We start from the raw sequence: 20234 nt of genomic DNA, 5'->3' as shown, positions 1-20234 counted from the left end.
GGGATTCACAGTGAATACCTTGAAGACAATGGTGTTACAGATGTTTAACTGGGAGGTCACAGTCTCATCTGCAGATTCTTTATTACTGATGATATAGGTACAAGCCAGAGAGAACCAGCTTAATTAAAATTCAAAGGGCTAGTTTCAGGACTGGCAGTTAAATATATGTATTTTTCTCCTTTTCTATTTATAAATGGATCAAATTTTCTCTGGAAGCCACTGAGACCCAATATAGCTGGAATCACACTGCTATTTTTACAGTTACAAAAGAAAAAAAGTCACAATTTATGCTCTTCTCCAGTATAAGTCCATGTGTGTGGCCCCCACATACTAAACTAGTTGTTTAAAAACAAGTGGTCAGTTTGAATTCAGTGGAATTACATGGATAATCTGGCACAGTATTTTGAATAATACATAGCTCTATTGGTTGATCTTGCAGGGCCAATACCCTGCTCATGCTATGGGGAAAAAATCACCTATGCTGTACTTCAATATCTGTCTTCTACTAACTGGGAACAACTGTAAACAAAAAAAACCCCACTTACTTTGCCTGGTTACTTAGAAGAGTTACATTCACATTTCCCAATACCAGATTTAAGTACAAACTGAAAGACAAAACATCCAAAGACAGATCAGTCCATTTTAATTTAATACAAAAGAACTGCTGCCCCACAGGCTAGATTTAGAAAGATGTTCCAACTCCAGTAAGCAATACTGCATATTGTGGTCTAGATTTTTTAATTATAGCAAGAGATGAAACTAGAGAAATTCGTATAAAATGCAAATGGTGCCTTAGGAATAATATCAGTACTCTCTTCAAATTGATCCCCAATATTAGTTGGTGATTGGTGTGGTGTTGTTTTTTTGTTTTTTTTTTTTAAATCAACATTTTAAGGAGTAAGACAGATAAAAAGTTTCTGGTGGGAGGCCTCTTTACTGTCTGTAGTGATAGGGATCAGGAGAAATTATGAATCAACAGTGAAAATCAGGGATGGGGAAACTGGATTAATATTTTCACAGCAAGATAGCTACATCTGCAAGAAGCAGCCCATGAATGGCATCCCAGTACTGTTAAGACAGAGTACCACAGATGAGAGCTCTCTTGGTACCAAAGAGCAAAAGCCAATACAATTATAACTGTAATACGGGAGCATTTACATGAATATTCTGAATAACAAATTTCCAGGTTTGCCAAGCCTTAGAGCCCATATAGTTTCTTTCAAAAGTGAAATTTATTTCTGATTCATCTTTCCCTCTCCATTTCAATCCTCCCGCAAGCAGGAATGTGATTAAACATCAAATAGTCCACTGCGCTATCCGATGAAGTGAGCTGTAGCTCACGAAAGCTCATGCTCAAATAAATTGGTTAGTCTCTAAGGTGCCACAAGTACTCCTTTTCTTTTTGCAAAGACAGACTAACACAGCTGTTACTCTGAAACCTACTATATTACCAATTTACCTTCTGCTTTCCTCTTATTCTTTGCAGATATATCTGTTAAATTCTTTTAGAAGAGATCTAAAACTTGTAGCAGCTTTATATTAGGAAGATTAATTTTTAATAAATACATACCCATTTCTCTTTGGTAAATAGGCTTCCATGTCAAAGAATATATTTTGCCTGTCTTTGATCTGGGTGTTAATTTGCTGTATGAGATCAGATTCTTCAGGACTAGACTTGTGTTTGCACCTGCGAGGATGGTGAAAACACAGATCCCTTTTTACAAAATGGATTTTAAAGGGGATAAAAATCAGCTTAAACATGGTAACTTTAAAAAAAGAAGAAGAAGAAGAAGAAAAAAAAAAAGGTATTTCCTTACCAGCACTTCTAACAGCAAGAGCTTACCTTTAAACTTTGGCTGTTAAAACTGAAAAAATAAGATCTTACTTTCCTCTGTTCATCTTAGGTGCCACAAGTCCTCCTTTTCTTTTTGCGGATACAGACTAACACGGCTGCTACTCTGAAATCTGTTTACACTGTTTCTTTACTTTCACACTATGTTCAGCTTGAGCAACAGAAAGACTAGTCAATGATTATAACCTAATGTGAAAATTTCTAATCAATTTTGCTTTTTGTTTCTCAGTTCATTAGCAAGCTGCAATATGTTTCGATTCCAAAAAACTGCTAAGTAATGTTATCAATCCCTTTTCAAAAGGAACTTTTCATTATCTTTAATTTTTTAAAATAGTCTTATAGGTATTTTATAAAAGCTTGCTTTTAAAAATTCGAAACTGATCTGAGTGTGCTTTTAAATTGAAAAATCTCTATCCGGACCATAAACTTCATAAAAGGCAATCTGAAGGGGAAAAAAAACCCCAACAAGCCCACACTGTATAGCCTTTCAAAGTGACATCATGCAGCCTACAGAGCCTCAAGTGAAAGGATGTTAACTAATTTAAATCCAAGAGATCGATTTGGTCCCTATACAATTAATGTATGTTAGATGGAGGAAGGCAGGGGAAAAGAACCTCCAGATCAGCTCTTCCTGCTGTCTCCCCTCTACTGAAATCAGCAGCTCTGGGGACAGCAGGTGGTGCCAGTTTAAGCACAGCTGAATACAGACAATATTAGAGCAATAGGAGGGCTTTCCATTGACTGCTTTGTGACTCTAATCTCAATCATACTGCTGCTCAGCACACAAAGTTCTTCTGAATAGAAGGAAGAGCTAAGTGCTGAAATAGTGCAATGATGGACATTTTAAAAAACCTCTAAAATAGATTGTCATACGGAGCTCACTGCTTTGTACCAAAGGAGAGAAAGTTTGAGGGGGATGAGGAGGAGGAACAAATGTAATCTCCAAACTATAAAGCAAGATGACACTTCTGTGGATTTTTTAAGTTACTGCCCAGCTCTGCTAAGAGATTATTCCAGTTGCAACTACCAATGTGTGAACAGATAGGGAACAGCCTGCCAGTGCTCAAAACAAAGGGGAAAAATGCAGATTCCTTTTACTCCTGGAGAAATTATGCACCACTGTGTATGCACAGAATTTATGTCCCCCACAGATTTTTTTGCTTCCCCGCAGAAAAATTACTTTCTGAAAGGGAAGCAAAGGGAAGCCACAAGAGCAGTCAGGAGATCCTCCCCAGCAGTGTGTTTCAGGTGCCTGGGGCAGCCGGCAGAGGGGTAAATCACTGTGGGGGCATGGGGCAGGACAGGGGAAGACCCGACTGGTGGCTCCTACCCTGTGCCGGGTTTAGCTGCTAGTCCCAGCTGGGCTAGGGAGGACGGGACTTCCTCTTCACGGCATCTGGGGATGGGACAGACCCATCCCCAGATTTCTCCTCCAGTGGCAGGAAGTTCTGCAAACTCCCCACCCCCACCTCCTGCACCCATCGCTCCTCAGCTGCAGGGGGAGGGATCCCTGTACAGAGAGCTGCTTCTCCATCTGCCTAATCCCCATGCATCCAGACCCCCGCATACCTTGACCCTCCCGCCAATCCTCTCCCCCCCACACACACTCAGAACCCCCCGATGAGCCCCTCTCCACCTGCACCTGGACTACCCCAACGAGCAACCCACACCTGGATCCCCACCCTATCGAGCCTCAATCAGCTGCATCTGGATACCCACCCCACTGAGCCCCACTCCCTCAGCATCTAGACCCCCTACTCAGCCCCCCACACCCAGATCCCCCCCCATTGAGCCCCAAACACCTTCTCACCTGGACCCCCTGACAGAGTCCCATTATCATTGCACCCCAAACCCCGCAACAAGCCCCTGCGCATCCAGATCCCCTACTGAGCCACCTGCACCCAGATTGCCCCAGACAAAACCTTCTCAACTCACACCTGGATCCCCCCACACTAAGCCCCTCCACACTTGGATCCTGCCTTACTGAGCCTGCCTGCCAACACCTGATGCAGCTGACACAGGGAGGGCAGGGCCCCTGGAGCGTTTCTGGGGCAGGCCAGGTCCTTGCACTGCGTCAGGGTTGGGTGCAGCCTCACCGCTGAGTCCACGTCCTTGGCGGGGTGGAGAAGAGGTTGCACAGTGATCTCCCACCTCTGTGCAGCCAGTGGCCTGTGCTCCCCAATGCCATGCTGGAGCCTCCACATTTATTTGACAAATAAAATTTGCAGAATTTTAAAATATTGTGTGCAGAAATTTTTTTTTTTGGTGCAGAATGTCCTCAGGAGTATTGCTTTGTAGTGGTAGAACAGAAGGAAAGGGGAGTTCATTTTTCAACGTTTACCACTTGAGCACTTGGAAATGGGACAATAAATTGGGTCACATCAGGAAATTCTGAAAAGGAAATATTAGTAGATGATAACTAAAAGTCCATGTAGTAGAACACTATCAAGTCCTCATCTCCTTCTCTTTAAAAATGTATCTTAGTCTGGTGGTTAATCAATGCTTACATATGATCTAACACAGAGTAACTCTAAAAGATAAATATTTGATGAACTGGGAAGCAAATGTTAGCCAGTACAAATATTACAATATCAGCTTTAAATCTCAAAAAAAAAAAAAAAAAAAGATTAAAAAACTATTCCTCTTTTAGAAGTATATTAAAGTCCCCAATAAGCCAATGTTGTTGGTGGGAGTTGGGTATCCAAACACCATATTGGAAGAATACCACTGAGGATTAAAATTTACCTTCAGATGCAACTACATGGCTACCAACGAATTCACATGACTTTTCCATAGTTAGATGGAACTGAGTTTTATCTTACTAATAAAACTACAGGTAACAGCCTGATGGCAATGCAGTCCTACAGTATAAAAATATTCCTACAACAAAATATATTGTAGGGAGCAATTCTGTATTGGCTCTTGAGGGATACACGAGATGATCTAGTTGGTCTTTTCTATTTCTATGAATCTATTATGGTAGTAGTTACATCAAAATTTACACCGCTGTGATAACCTAAGGCGGCTCGCTTTTTAGGAGACTGGGAATGCAGCAAAACAATAGTTATAGCCTGTATTTCAGTCACTCAGGAGAACCCCCCCCAAGACTATCCCATTACCGTTGGAGGCTGTATTTCAAGTCTTTTAATTTCCTCTTCTGCTTACGAATGGAGCTGCTGCATGCAGCCTGCAAGTTATTGAGTTCTTCAAGTTTCTGTCTATAGACCTTGTGAGTTTCCTGCAAAAGAGCAGAGAAAAAAGGAGAAAGAAGATGCAATTTCTTTAAGTCAGAAAAACCTTTGGAGAAAAAACAAAAAACAAAAACAAGACACACGCTATTTTTCTGGGAGAGCAGGGGCCCAGGTTGCTCCTCCATCTTGCTCCTACCTGCCTAAGGAACAGGTCTGCCTGTAACTGTGGGTGCTTTTTGAGATTAACATCTGTATCTCCCAGTAACTTCAACACCACCACCAAAAACAAAAGTCATTTTCATGATTTTGATGTCATTCCTAGTGGGGAAGGTACCTGCTGCTGAAATATGGCCAAGTGCACCATTTATCTTAAATTGGTTTCATTCTATGCAAGGTTCTCAGGATACCTATGGCACATGAATGCCCAGTCCAAGTGATTATAAATTTAACTTAAAAAATAAAAAGCCTACATAAAGAGGAGGAGGAATGTCTCCTATTTACTTCATTTCCCTTGCTGTTACTGAAGAGGTCATTTATACTTCATAATGAGCTTTTCCACTCATAAAAAAAAAAAAAAATCTTCTCCAGTCTGATCCTCCAGTAAAGTCATAATCCTATGTTCCATCCCAATCTGTTTCTGTGAAATGGCTGGTTAAATGACAGATCAAGGACTCCAATTTCACATTACAATAAAATGGGAGGTGAAGAGCTAGGAAGAAAAGAGGAAAACAGACCTGGTTTACACATAAAACCCTCTTTACCACTTTTGCTAATTAAACAAATTTGAATGACTAGTAACCAGTACCATATTCTGATTAACAGATATAGTTTGAAGTCTGCCACTCCCTACAGCTTGACAGGCCCTCTTTAAAAAGAAGAGCCTCCTCATCACAACCTGTTGTTTTCACTTCTGAACCCATAAATTACTGCTTGGCTGGCTTTTCCACTGGCTGTGAGCACATCTGCATGTTCCTCGCACCTATGCGCACCCCTCATTTTAGCTTGCAGGCTAACGTGGTAATTTCTTCACTCTTTATGTTGGTTTTATTGCCCTTGCTGAATTCGTCTGGGACAAAAGTACACACTAAAGCTCCTTCAGCATTAACTATCATTCACCACATTATGGCCACACCAGCTGGCTGAAGCTAAACCCAAGCAAGACAGAGGTTATGCTGATGGGCACAAGAAAGTACTCTGAAGAGTTTGCAGCTATGGTGCAGTCTCATTTGGTTGAAGGTAGACAACCACCATCGGTCAATTCAGTTTCTAGCTAAGGAATGCTCCTGGATTCCTACTGGTACTAAGCTCTCACATTGCAGCATCCATGAATAACGCTTTCTACCATCTCCAGTTGGCTAGGAAACACCATCCAACCCTGACAAAACATGACCTGGCCTCAGTTATTCATGCCTTCATCACCTCTCAGCTGGACTAAAGCAATGTGATATACCTGGGCATGAAGCCTTCAGCTCTTAGGAAGCTCCATCTAATACAGAATGCTGCAGTACATCTCCTTACCAACAAACACACCAAACCTGTCCTCTGCTTGCTACGCTGGCTTCCCATAGAATATCGAATCAAGTTCAAGGTCTCTGCCCTCATCTTCAATTTACACTGGGCCCAGGTCATTGTGTAGCTAAAAGATCAACTAAACCTCTGAGATGAAGACCACAAGCGATAGCTTCCCTCCTCTAGCACATTATAGAAAACTGCATTAAGGGTGAAGCTCCATGGTGCAGAAGACAGAACTTTCTCAAGGGCCAGTTCCAGATGGTGAAGTGAACATCTACAGGAACTAAGGATCATTGCAAACTTCACCAACTTCCACTCCAAGTGCAAGACGTATTTCTTTAACTTTGCCTTCTCTATCGAACATATGGCAACATGTATTTTTGTAAATTATAAAAAGAATTCCAAAGACAAGACACTACTGCAACACACTGAGCCCCCTGGGGAAAGAATGGGAGGGATCACACACACACACACATTTAGTCACATCATTTAGTGCTCAGCTGCTATGGTGATGAGTGCAGTATAAGAACTTATACAGAACAGTTACATTTGACAAAAAGCGTCTGACACAGCTTTCTCCCAGGTCCTCCTAACCTGGAGTGAAAGTGGTTGATCCCATCCGCAATAGTCAGAAAACCAAGCTCAACATCAGCCTGCTTTGTTAAAATAGATGTTCTACTCTGTTGGCTGCGTCCACACCAGTAAGACAACTGTTTTCAAACACAGCTTGAAGACATGACATGACACACTCCAGACAAGCAAAACTAATTTCATGGTATAGACACCAAATCCTTATCCAAACTAGGTCAGAAGCCCTTTAAAAAAAAAAAAAAACCACACAGTTCCAGCCAGACACCATTTTCATCTATACACAGTATGATCACAAGCCAAATAGTAACTGTGCTATGAACTAGCTGAGGGAAGTTTGTCTATAAAGATTTCTGTAAATGGGATTCTAAGAGTGTAAGCAACACAAATGCCTGTTCACACTGGACATAGCGGTCTAACACTACGAAAGGGTAACCACTCATTTCTGAACAGAGTCATTATTACATACACATTTCTGTAGTGCCAGTCAGTATAGCTGTTGTAGCTGGCAGAGTTCAGATTCCAACATCAAGGGTGTTCCCCTTACATTCATAATTAACCCCACCGTCTTTTTTTTTTTTTACTCCCACAAAAGTCAATTTAACACATTAGGCAGTGCCTTAATAAACCCACTGTTATGGCAAACACGTTGCTCAAGATTTTCAAAGAACCTTCTCTGCCTACAATTAGGCTTCAAGTTCATATTTAGGCACCAAAATAAGTTGCCTGATTTTCAGAAATGCTGAGCACCCAGCAGTGCCAATTGACTTCAAAGGGCACTTCTGGAAGCTCAAGATTTCTGAAAATCAGGGCACTTATTTTGGTGCCTAAATCCAACTTTATGCTGCCAATTTAAAATCTTGGTCATTGCTTTATAAGATTTTGGACTAGGGGAAAAACAACAACAACAAGATGGTGAGGAAGAGGAAGGGGTTAAATGTATAAATAAGATGGTGATCAATTGTTCCCCATGTCCACACAGGGTAGGATAAAAGTAATTGGTTTGGTTTGCAACAAAGGAGAATTAGGTTAGACATTGGGGAGGGACTTTCTAACTATAAAGCATAGTTAAGCATGGCACAGGTTATGGTTTTAAGAACAAATTAGACAAACAACATCTGCCAGGGATATCCTAGGTATACTTAATCCTGCATCACACGAGGAGATGGACTAGATGACCTCTTAAAGTCCATTCCAGAACTATATTTCTCTGATTCTATATTTGCATTGCAGGTCTATCCACTAAGCACATCTCAAGTAAAGATCAGAGGGAGTTCAATTACACATTTGTCAGTTTTGTTAACATCATTCAGCAGTACTTAATGTGCTAAAAACATACAGAAAAAACACATATTTGCTTCTCTTCTCATAAGGGTTTAAACACATGTTCACTATATATACACACAATTAGAATGCAACACAAATTGAACTGTATGCACTGGATTTCAGTTTCAAAAATGCCTGTAAGCAGTGGCAGCAAAGCCATAATCAAAATAACTATCTCCAGGACTGGACATGGCCCCTCAAATTAATTTTTAAGAATCAGTTATTTAATGGAAGGCAGTTTAAATATTAACTAATTCTGCTTCTTTTGAGCTTGTGCAATCAGTTCTTTTGATTGTTTACACTATCTGGTTAAAAAATAAAAAGTTAATTTCCAAAGGGAGTTAAAATATTCTTAAATACATTACACTCTGGCTCTGCATTAACTTTCCTGAAAAGAAAGACTTTAATTAAAAACACAGATTTAAAAGATTGCGAGTTCCACAGCTGCAGGAAAGCACACAATTGTTGTAAAATCCACATCAACGTCCATAAGAAAAAAAAAATTTTACAGCGAAGTTATTTACTCATTAAGAAATATCTGGGGAAAGTTTACAAAGGGTGCCTTTTTGCAGTTCAGTGTGTGCATGACTCCTATTATGTTAGCTAGCATAATCCAAAGGTCAAATACATCCCTGGAGGTTTAACTTCAGTGCACAACTTTCTATGTGGAAAACTCTGTGCTGATCATTTAAGAACTTGAACTTATCAACTTCACACAGGTGCCTTTCTCCTAAGAAGCTATGCAGGGTTGTAAATACTACAACAACTTTCCTTGAGTTCATAAACTCTGCAGTGTCATGGCCTCAATGATTACTCATTTATACAAATGAAAGTCATGTTTCCCAACATATTTGGGAAATCAAAGTTGCAGTCTGAGTGTAACTTGTGACCATACTATGATAGCACATTTAAATGTGCAGGTTTGTTTGTTTTTTAAATAGGTGCCCTGAGGTCTGTTCTACTGCGCACACCACACCTTTGGTTAAGTAGGCTTGTGCATGGCACATGTACACAGATACACATTCACCTACCTTCCTCACAGGGCTGTTGCAAGGCTTATTTAGATGATGTATACGAAGACCTGCAATATGGGGATATATCTAGTAGACAGAGATAAATTGTGTGCACAAATGCATGTGTACACACACACACTTGATTATTTAGTCACTATGGGGAAAATCCTTACCCACATCCACATCTTCCATAGATACAGGAGGCACAACTAGGCAGCAGAACTGGTGTGGCTCTGTCACACAGGGCTGGAAGGAAGGAGGCAGGTTGCCAGGAGGGTCAGCAGTTCCTGTGCACCAGAACTGTGCTCCTCAAGGTTCCAGTGTGGGGGTGTGGCTTGGGATCCAAAACTATATAGATCCATTGGCTACTCCCTTTCAATCAATCAAGTCAAAAACACTTGACAAACATTTAGTCTTACAACATCCCTCCTACATGTACAGATTGGGAAACCAAGGCATGGTAACTAGTAATTTAGGGTGCCCAGCTTCAAATAGCTTAAAGATGCCTCATTTCTAGAGAGCAGATGATCAGCACTTGGGGGTGGACGGGGGGACAGGGGGAGAAGAGCCCCTTTAAGATGTCTGCAGTTAAGTACCCAAAAATCACTACTCACTTTTGAAAATTAACCTGCAAGTTACTTGCTCAAGGTCACCTATCAAGTCAATGACAAAGGAATAAACAGAATCCAAGAGTCTTATTAATTATTTGTATTACCATTACACCAAGGGGTCCTAATCATGGCCCAGGACCATGGACCAGCCATTGTACAAACAGAACAAAAAGTCAGTCCCTTCCCCAGAGAGCTTACAATCTGAGTATAAGACAAGAGACAACAGATGATACATTACAGACAGGGAAATACCATGAGACAGTCTTGATCATAATAGGCAGAGTATACAGGGAACTCCTCCCAAGAAGGAGGGACAGACAGCACAAAGGTGCTTGTTTGAAAATGTAACTAGGTGAATGATGGAAGCTGGCATTGTGGACAAGTCAGAGGCAGGAGTCGGCCTCTAAACAGCAAATGAGAGATGACAAGTAGGGTTGGGGATGTCCATGGAGGGCCTTGAAGGTAAAGACAAAGTAGCTTGTTTGATGCGACAGAGAATGGGGAGCCAGTGGAGGGACGCAAAGAGAGGGACAAAAGGGTCAAAGAACAGGCTACAAAAGTTATCCTTCCAGCAGCATTCTGAAAGAGTGAAGCAAGACAGCATTTGTGAAGGCCAGAGAAAAGAGAGTGTTTCAGCAATACAGACACAAGATGATAAGAGCCTATATAAGAGTGTGGATGGATTGGAAAGCCCATGTCTTAGAAATGTTATGCATAGGGCCCTACCAAATTCACGGTCCATTTTGGTCAATTTCACGGTCATAGGATAAATTTCATGATTTCAGATATTTAAATCTGAAATTTCATGGTGTAGTAACTGTAGGGGTCCTGACCCAAAAGATGGTTATGGGGGAGTTCCAAGGTTATTGTAGGAGGTCACAGTATTGCCACCGTTACTTCTGTGCTGCTGCCTTCAGGGCTGGGTGGCCAGAGCGTGGCGGTTGCTGGCTAAGGGCCCAGCTCTGAAGGCAACAAGACAGAAGTAAGGATGGCAATATCATACCATGCCATACTTACTTCTCCGCAGTTGCTGGCGGCAGCTGTGCCAGCAGAGCTGGGTGCCCGGCCAGCAGCCACTGCTCTCCTGCCACACAGCTCTGAAGGCAATGCAGAAGTAAGGGTGGCAATACTGTGACTCCCAATCCCCTTACAATAACCTTGCAACTCCCCCACCTGATCTTGGTCATCACCCTTAGAATTAGGAGTGTTGGGGGGAAAAGAACAGATTCTTCTTCTGCAGTAAAAGGAAGGCATCCCCCAGGGAGCGAGTGACCAAGACCCCCCTGTTTAACAGAAAAGAAGACACTTCTTTTTGACACCTTTGAGAACAAGATCGACCTCTGGCCATCCCTATATCTGGAATACATCTGGTAGGACCTAAATGTCCAGCTCCCATTCCTAGTCATAGGAGAAGGGTCTACTGAGGGCATCAGCTGTGTGTTCTGGATGCAAGGAAGGTAGGCAGCTGAAATCTGGATATGGTTAATTATGCACCACTTCCAGAGCTTTATCACACAAGGAGGGGGATTTTGCTTCTCCCTGCTTGTTGATATAAAACATGTAGGACATGTTGTCCATCATGACCCTGATTGCTTTGCCCCTGATGAAGAGCAGGAAATTGAGGCACGCATTCCTGACTCTCCTAAGCTCCACCAGATTGATGTGGAGACTAGTTTCATGGACTGCCTATCTGCCCTGAAAAGTGCGGGTGCCAAGATGGGCTCCTCACTCTAACAGGCATGCGTCCACCATTAGAGTCACTGATGGGATTGGGCAGAAGAAAGGGATGCCCACACAGACATGGAGCTGCTGATTCCACCAGTTTAGGGAGTTCTTTACTTGCAAGGGGACCAGCACCTGCCTATCCAATGCATCCCTGGTCAGAGAATAGGCAGTCCTCAACCAACTTTTGAACAAGCAGAGGTCACAAAGGTGCACACTGCCATATGGCTAAGGAGTTGAAGTCAGTTCTTTACTGATGTCTGAGGGCTTCCCCAATTTGTCCCTACCAGACCTGACAGAGACACAAATTTGTCTAAAGGGAGAGTTCTCTAGCTGTCACTGAGTCCAAGTATGCCTCTATAAACCATATTCCTAACAACTCTAAACTAACTAGAATAGAATAATTATTTATTCAGCGCTGTGAATTGTCAGAAATGTGATTTGCAATAAATGTGATTTGCCGAATTTGGTGGAGCACTGGGGCTCACACACTTACTCTTGCAAGTAGTACCGCAGGGACTCTAATCATCTCAGAAGTTTAGGGTGACAGCTAAATAACTTTTCATTAAAAAAAAAAAACACTCAATGCTCCTCCTCACCACATACAAATACAGTGCCTTTACATACATCCACCCCATGCTTCCTCATGCCAGACACTAAGGCTATGTAGTGGCATGTAGGCGAACTGCCCACAGTTCCTTCTCTACATTATTGTATAGTGTTGCTGGATCTGGTAAATAATGAGCCTAGTTTTCACCATATATGTAGCTGCATTTTTTAAGATATTGACATACAGAGATCCACAGCATACGTGGGCACCATTCGTAATCCATCTTGCATACAAAAGGTACTACAGAAACTACATAGTCCACACAACTTTCCTAAAGTTACGCATTGCCCACCTAGGATACTTTACAGCAGTAACATATGAACGCATGTAAATTACATATCACATCTGCCTGCCCAGGCTTGCTATTTAACTGTCATTTAATGCAGGCAACAATGCACTAAGACTCCTTCCTCACCTCCTTCCCTTCACATATATTCACACACAACCCTGCATTAAAGTTTCATCATTGTAATAAATGTTAAGAGCCATGTTTAGTAATGGAGTTACTCCAGCATTACCGCCAAGACTAGCCACTTCTGTGCTGAAGTACTACAGGATCCCCACACTTACATCTGCATGAAATGCTTTCTCAGCTTTCTCCACACAGAATACAGCTACAGTAAGCAGCAGAAACAGCCTTTCTGCAATTTAAGAAATAACATTAGAACCATAGAATAACTGGTAAGAATGAGCTAAGGTGAATGCCTCCTGTGTAGCTTGAAAGCTTGTCTCTCTCACCAGCAGAAGTTGGTCCAATAAGAGATATTATCTCATCCACCCTACCTCCTAATAAATCTTCAATGCCAAGACTCAAACTACAATAGATTCCCTAAACAGCAACAGAAACCACAAGCTGCTAGAATCTGATCTTCTGGGAACCAAAATGCACTAATAGGAGTGAATCAGATTAAATTCAAGCTTAATATAACAAAATGTAAACCAGCATCTGGAAGAGTAATCATCAAGTGAACACCTTTTCATATGGCTTATAACGTAAATTCCCCTTCCCCAGCAAATATAGGTATAAAGTATTGCGGTTGAGATTTACAGGTGAACTAATACAGGGGATGCCAAAAGAGCTTTAATTTGGCTGTTGTATTCAAAAAACACAGTTCTATGCATAGTATTTTCTTTATTCATAATAAAATAAATTATTCTCTCTCCTAACACTGCAATAATCACCCCATAAATAAAGTTAAATAATACACTCTCCAATTGGAACAGATATCATGAGAAACTGAAAGGCTGACTAATGGACCCTAAAAAAGTTTAAGGATATTACCTACCACTGAAGTGTTTGTAGGCTTTTTTTAAATATTGCTGTTCAGCTAATTATTTCATCCCAAGCAGAATGAAAATATGCCAAAAAGAATAAATCCAAGAGCTTGTCAGAAACTGTTCAATTAAAAAAAAAATCAGAATTATCTTTTTGTACAGAAAGTAGTTTTCTCTAGAAAAAATAAATATCCTTATGCAAGTAGTTTCTCTCCTCACTGACAAGCATTGCATCCATGATCCAATGTGACGTTCTACAGCCTTACTTTCTCCAGAAAGTTATTAGCCACAGTGAGCGAAAGGAGGGCTATAGCTAGCGGATACACAACATTAATCCTTCTATGCATGGCAAATCCCAAGGCTTTCCCGCCTCAGTTACCAATCACAGGCTTCCTCTAATGCATGCCTAGGTTCATCGGATACTAGAGATAATCAGAACTGCCAGGTCTCATTCCAGCTGCAGAGCGTGTCCCTCATAGGGGAAGGCCAAGGGAAGATCCTTCATTTTTATACATTTTTTTTAAAAAGGACACCTCCACCCCAATACACACCACTTCTGTCGGTGGTGAAGAGTTTGGGTTTTTTAACAGAGGTTTTTCAAATCTCCTCCTCTCTATCAGCATGACCCAGCTTGAGAGAGTCCTGCATCAGAAGCCCATTGGCTGTGATGGGGCCCGGTCCCAACCCTCTCTTAAAGCATAGCTCAGGGACACAAAGGGGTGTGGACGCATACACACAACAAAGCAAAAGCTTCCCCCATCCCAAAGCAAAGCACTGGCTGGCCTCTCTGCAAAACCCTGCCGCTTCCCGTCACCTGGAGCTGCTGAAATTCCTCTTCCAGCTCTCGCCACTCTCGCTGATACCTCTCCGACTGCAGTAACATGGTGCAAGGACAGTCAGCCCCAGCCGCCCTCAGCCTCCCCGGGAGGCTCCAGAGAGCGAGAGCGATTTTCTAGCGGCCACAGCAGCGCCAGCTTCCAGCTGGTCTTAGGGCCACGTGCACGCCCTGTCCTGACGTCATCGTGCGAACCCTGGGGTTGGGAGTGCTACTGAGCACGCGCGCTCCCAGGCTCTGCTTCCCACCGGCCCCCTGGCCTACGGTAGGGGAACGGGTGCGTAGCGCTGCTGCCGCCTTGCGTGGGTCTCTCTGCTGTAGCCGTGACTGTACTCTTTTGGTTGCCCTGCCCATGCACTCCGCACACAACCCGCAGGCCCGCATCTCCGCTCATGCAGGAGCCCTGCCGCTTTTCTGCTCAGAGCAGCCACCGCTTCCAACCTCGGCTAAACCTGCAGCCTGTCGTTGCCACCCCAGCCAAGGTCAACTGAGATCTTCCCAAGGACACTGTGCACTTGGAGATTTATTGTTTCTTTTCCAGCAATAGATAAAAAAAGTGCAATTATTGCATATGATAATTAATTCAGTTTTATCTTCTGGAGCATAGGTGTGCATTGGCACTTCAGGGACACAAGGTAAGAGATAGGGCTGATCAAAGGGAGTCTCATTTTCATAGAGTTGTGGAAGCACCAGACTGAAAAATCATACTAGGTCATTCAGCCTGTTCCCCTGCCAGTGTGCGATTATTCCTTTCAGCACACAATATAGTATTTTAATCATTCTATAATTAAATGTACCAAACAGTAGGAACTGCATCCCTTGAGAGATTGTACATATTAACAGAGGTGACCATATTTTGCTTAGATTATTCTGTTAATGCACAGATACAGTGGTGATAGGAACAATTTAAATTCCTAATGTTGTATAGGGCCCAAATAGCTAGCCAGTATTTGGACCCTTGCTGCGTTGTTTCTGTTAAGAAAAATTGATTATACGAGTCAGGTGTTTCTTTCAGAAATCCAAGCCTGCTTTCTCACTAAGTACTCTGCCCAAAAAAAGCTCCCCTGGCTCCCTCCCAGGGCCACAGTCACACTGCTTCTCTCCTGTTTCCTTTCTTTCTCCCTGCTTTCTCATTCCTTTCACACATATAGACAGCCATGTCAGTCCTGAAAAGTATGTACAATATTCCTTGTTGTCTTCAAGGAATAATGAGAATCAATGATCCAGTCACTAACTGTTAAATTATAATTAATTATTGCAAACATTTATAAGATACCCATCACTGTAATATCTAGGCTCACTTTACCTGTCTTAGATTAAAAGCAAAATGACCTCCTAGCATAGGAAGCAAATTCCCCATGGCTCCCACAGCTCCTCGTCTTAAAGGACAGAGATGAGGAGAACATTGACAATAGGCAGAATGCTTGGGGCACTAGAGCTGGGAGTTAGCAGGAAGTCTGTACAAAGTGATGAGTCTTACAACACTTTTTGAATGTGACCAGGCTTGGGTAAATAAGGCAGGAGAGCTTCTAGCAGAAATTAATTCTCACGGAGATGGCCTACTACCAAGAATATCCTCCCCCAGCTCCCTGAAGCCTCATCTTTGTAACAGCATAGGCATTCTGGACAAACATATGTGGCATGATTGGTCCTAGCCCATTAAGTCATTGTAGATGGTGACCAGAACCTAGAATCTCACTTCAAAGTTGACTAGCAGCCAGTGCAAGGTGAGAACCTCTGGTCTTTAATGCTCCCTAGTCCACCTTGTTCAGAAGGCAGGCACCTACATCTTGCACAAGTTGAGGCTTCTGAGTTGCCTACTTGATTAGTCTCAGGTAGAAGGCATTGCTGCCTTCTAGTACTAGAAGGGACACAGGCCTGGATAACTGTGATGAGCTCTGCATCAAAAGGAACAGTCACAATCTTTTGGTCAGTTAAAAGAAGGTGTTTCTCAGCACTGTTGCTATCTGAGAATCCAGGAGCAGAGATGAGTCTATAAGACCCTGATATTCCAAAGCCCTTTGAGAATGGGAGGTCAGACTTTAAAATGCTTTCTCCTATCAATCACCATCACTTCCATCTTATCCACATTGAGTCAAAAGGTTTTCCAGGTCCCTATCTCAGCCAGATATTAAGAGGATATGAAACAGTTCTGTCTGGGCTGTAGGAAACTAGGCAGACTTGAACCATCAATGTATTGATGGGCATTGTAACCCATACTACCTCACAGTCTTTCCCCAGTAGTTTCACTTTAATGTTGACCAATAAGAATGACATGACTGAGAGCTCTAAAAAAGGCAGAGAAGTCTCCCATCACCACCATCTGGGATATCTCTGACAGGAACAAGCAGAACCACTTTGAAGTGATTCCCTCTGCCCTTGCTAGGTACTTGCAGTTCTGTCCATTGTCCCAAGCAGATCACCAACCAGTGAGACGCAGCCAGGACCAGGTCTGAAATGGCTGGTGTCCCTCTCATAAAAGGGCATTATTAATCTCCAACAATAATGGACCCAGACATTCTCCACTTGTTTGCACATCTCTCCAAGAGAATCTAAGCATCCAAATAGGGCAATGGCTGAAACTCAGGAAGGATGGTGCATTTCCTTCCCTCCTGCCGTGACACTTCTCCTGTGGCTCCTGAGAGGTCATCTGAACTATCATTCTCTGCAAAGTAGATTGACTGTTCCTCATAGTGAGAAACAGTCAATTCTAAAACTGACTGGGGGCTATCAAGGCTGGTCAGTCATTTTACCACTTGTAAGCTGATGGGACTCTGTTGGATGAGAAGATAAAATTCTTAGTCTCGAAACATAGCCATTGCATATAAATATGCTGTAGATATATGTTTAAATTAGATTATCAGATCTATCAAGGGTCATCTGCTAGTGATACTTCAGACTGTTCCCCTCTTATTTAATCTGTCATTAGTCAAACCCATAATGATGCTGTGGAAAGGAAAGGGCATCTGGGCATTATGTCTATGGAAAGAATATTGTTGCAGTTCTCTCCAGGCCATCTATTTGCTTTCAGATAAGTAGGATAGTTTTAACTCCCTGAGAGTTTTTAATCAAACACCACCCTACATTCTCTGAGAGCAGAACATCCAAACACTGGATACAGACACATCAGCGGTCAAACAGATAACAGTGAAGGGAAGAGGAATTTGGCCAAGGATACCAAGGCAAACCCAAGGCCTTATGAATAATGCCATGGGATCTTTTATGTGGTTCAAAAAACCTACAGTTTATACAAAGTGCTACTCTAGTATACTATTTTTGACAAATCATATGATTTTAGAAAAAAATTATAAGGTTTGACAATCACATTTTAGATCACAACCACACATTAATATTTACTTGTGTACATGTTAAAAATATTCTGATTCACCATAAGGATGGAATACTCCCTACTGGCAAAAGTAGAGCACAGGATCAGGTCCAAGAGGTGAATATAGCTGGACCACTTGGTAACAGTGACCATAATATAATTAAATTTAACATCCCTGTGGTGGTGGGGAAAACACCACAGCGGCCTAACACTGTAACATTTAATTTCAGAAACGGGAACTACACAAATGGGGAGGTTAGTTAAACAGAAATTAAAAGTTACAGCACAAAAAGTAAAATCCCTGCAAACTGCATGGAAACATTTTAAAAACATTATAATAGAGGCTCAACTTAAGTGTATACCCCTAATTAAAAAACATTTAAAAGAGCCACCATGGCTAAACAACAAAGTAAAAGAAGCAGTGAGAGGCAAAAAGGCATCCTTTAAAAAGTGGAAGTTAAATCCTAGTAAGGAAAATAGAAAGGAGCATAAACTCTGGCAAATGAAGTGTAAAAATATAATTAGGATGGCCAAAAAAGAATTTGAAGAACAGCTAGCCAAAGACTCAAGAAGTAATAGCAAAAAAAATTTTAAGTACATCAGAAGCAGGAAGCCTGCCAAACAACCAGTGGGGCCACTGAACCATCGAGATGCTAAAGGCGCACTCAAGGATGATAAGGCCATTGCGGAGAAACTAAATGAATTATTTGCATCAGTCTTCACGGTTGAGGATGTGAGGGAGAATCCCAAACCTGAGCCATTCTTTTTAGGTGACAAATCTTAGGAACTGTCCCAGATTGAGGTGTCATTAGAGGAGGTTTTGGAACAAATTGATAAACTAAACAGTAATGAGTCACCAGGACCAGATGGTATTCACCCAAGAGTTCAGAAGGAACTCAGATGTGAAATTGCAGGACTACTAACTGTAATCTGTAACCTGTCATTTAAATCAGCTTCTGTATCAAATGACTGGAGGATAGCTAATGTGACGCCAATTTTTAAAAAGGGCTCCAGAGGTGACCCCGGCAATTACAGGCCGGTAAACCTGACTTCAGTACCGGGCAAACTGGTTGAAACTTTAGTAAAGATCAAAATTGTCAGACACATAGATGAACATAATTTGTTGGGGAACAGTCAACATGATTTTTGTAAAGGGAAATCATGCCTCACCAATCTAGTAGAATTCTTTGAGGGGGTCAACAAACATGTGGACAAGGGAGATCCAGTGGATATAGGGTATTTAGATTTTCAGAAAGCCTTTGACAAGGTCTCTCACCAAAGGCTCTTAAGCAAAGTAAGCAGTCATGGGATAAGAGGGAAGGTTCTCTCATGGATTGGTAACTGGTTAAAAGGTAGGAAACAACGGGTAGGAATAAATGGTCAGTTTTCAGAATGGAGAGCAGTAAATAGTGGTGTCCCCCAGGGGTCTGTACTGGGCCCTGTCCTATTTAACACATTCATAAATGATCTGGAAAAAGGGGTAAACAGTGAGGTGGCAAAATTTGCAGATGATACAAAACTACTAAAGATAGTTAAGTCCCAGGCAGACTATAAAGAGCTACAAAAGGATCTCTCAAAACTGGGTGACTGGGCAACAAAATGGCAGATGAAATTCAATGATGATAAATGCAAAGTAATGCACACTGAAAAATATAATCCCAGTTACATATAAAATGATGGGGTCTGAATTAGCTGTTACCACTCAAGAAAGAGATCTTGGAGTCATTGTGGATAGTTCTCTGAATACATCCACTCAATGTGCAGCAGCAGTCTAAAACACGAACAGAATGTTGGGAATCATTAAAAAAGGGATAGATAATATGATAGAAAATATCATATTGCCTCTCTATAAATCCATGATATGCCCACATCTTGAATACTGCATGCAGATGTGATCGCCCCATCTCAAAAAAGAAATATTGGAATTGGAAAAGGTTCAGAAAAGGGCAACAAAAATGATTAGGGGTATGGAACAGATGCTGTATGAGAGATTAATAAGACTGGTTTCAGAGTGGGACTTTTCATCTTGGAAAAGAGACGACTAAGGCGTGATATGATAGAGGTCTATAAAATCATGACTGGTGTGGAGAAAGTAAATAAGGAAGTGTTATTTACTCCTTCTCATAACACAAGAACTAGGGGTCACCAAATTAAATTAATAGGCAGCAGGTTAAAACAAAAGGAAATATTTTTTCAGACACTGCACAGTCAACCTGTGGAACTCCTTGCCAGAGGACTATAGGTCAAGGTCAAGACAATAACAGGGTTCAAAAAAGAACTAGATAAATTCATAGACGATAGGTCCATCAATGGCTATTAGCCAGGATGGGCAGGGATGGTGTCCCTAGCCTCTGTTTGCCAGAAGCTGGGA

General features: G+C 41.8%; 1 protein-coding gene across 4 annotated transcripts in view; it reads right to left on the bottom strand.

Moving 5' to 3' along the window:
- Nucleotides 1-14753, bottom strand: part of TMEM120B (transmembrane protein 120B) — a 41905-nt gene extending 27152 nt beyond the window's left edge. For 2 of the 4 annotated variants that reach the window (XM_048821987.2, XM_048821988.2), the window contains exons 1-3: nucleotides 14515-14749; nucleotides 4972-5090; nucleotides 1571-1687 (exon numbers count right to left, since the gene is read on the bottom strand). In XM_048821987.2, coding sequence (XP_048677944.1) covers nucleotides 1571-1687; nucleotides 4972-5090; nucleotides 14515-14583 — 305 coding nt within the window. In that variant the 5' untranslated portion in view covers nucleotides 14584-14749. Of the gene's footprint in view, nucleotides 1-545; nucleotides 606-1570; nucleotides 1688-4971; nucleotides 5091-14514 lie in introns of all 4 variants that reach the window. The other 2 variants (XM_048821985.2, XM_048821984.2) reach the window with 2 other exon arrangements.
- Nucleotides 14754-20234: the final 5481 nt, after the last annotated feature.

The sequence above is a fragment of the Caretta caretta genome, chromosome 15, assembly GCF_965140235.1.
Source record: "Caretta caretta isolate rCarCar2 chromosome 15, rCarCar1.hap1, whole genome shotgun sequence".
In the NCBI taxonomy this organism is placed as follows: Eukaryota; Metazoa; Chordata; order Testudines; family Cheloniidae; genus Caretta; species Caretta caretta.
Note: the sequence above shows the minus strand (reverse complement) of the source record. Positions and strands in the feature narration are given on the sequence as shown.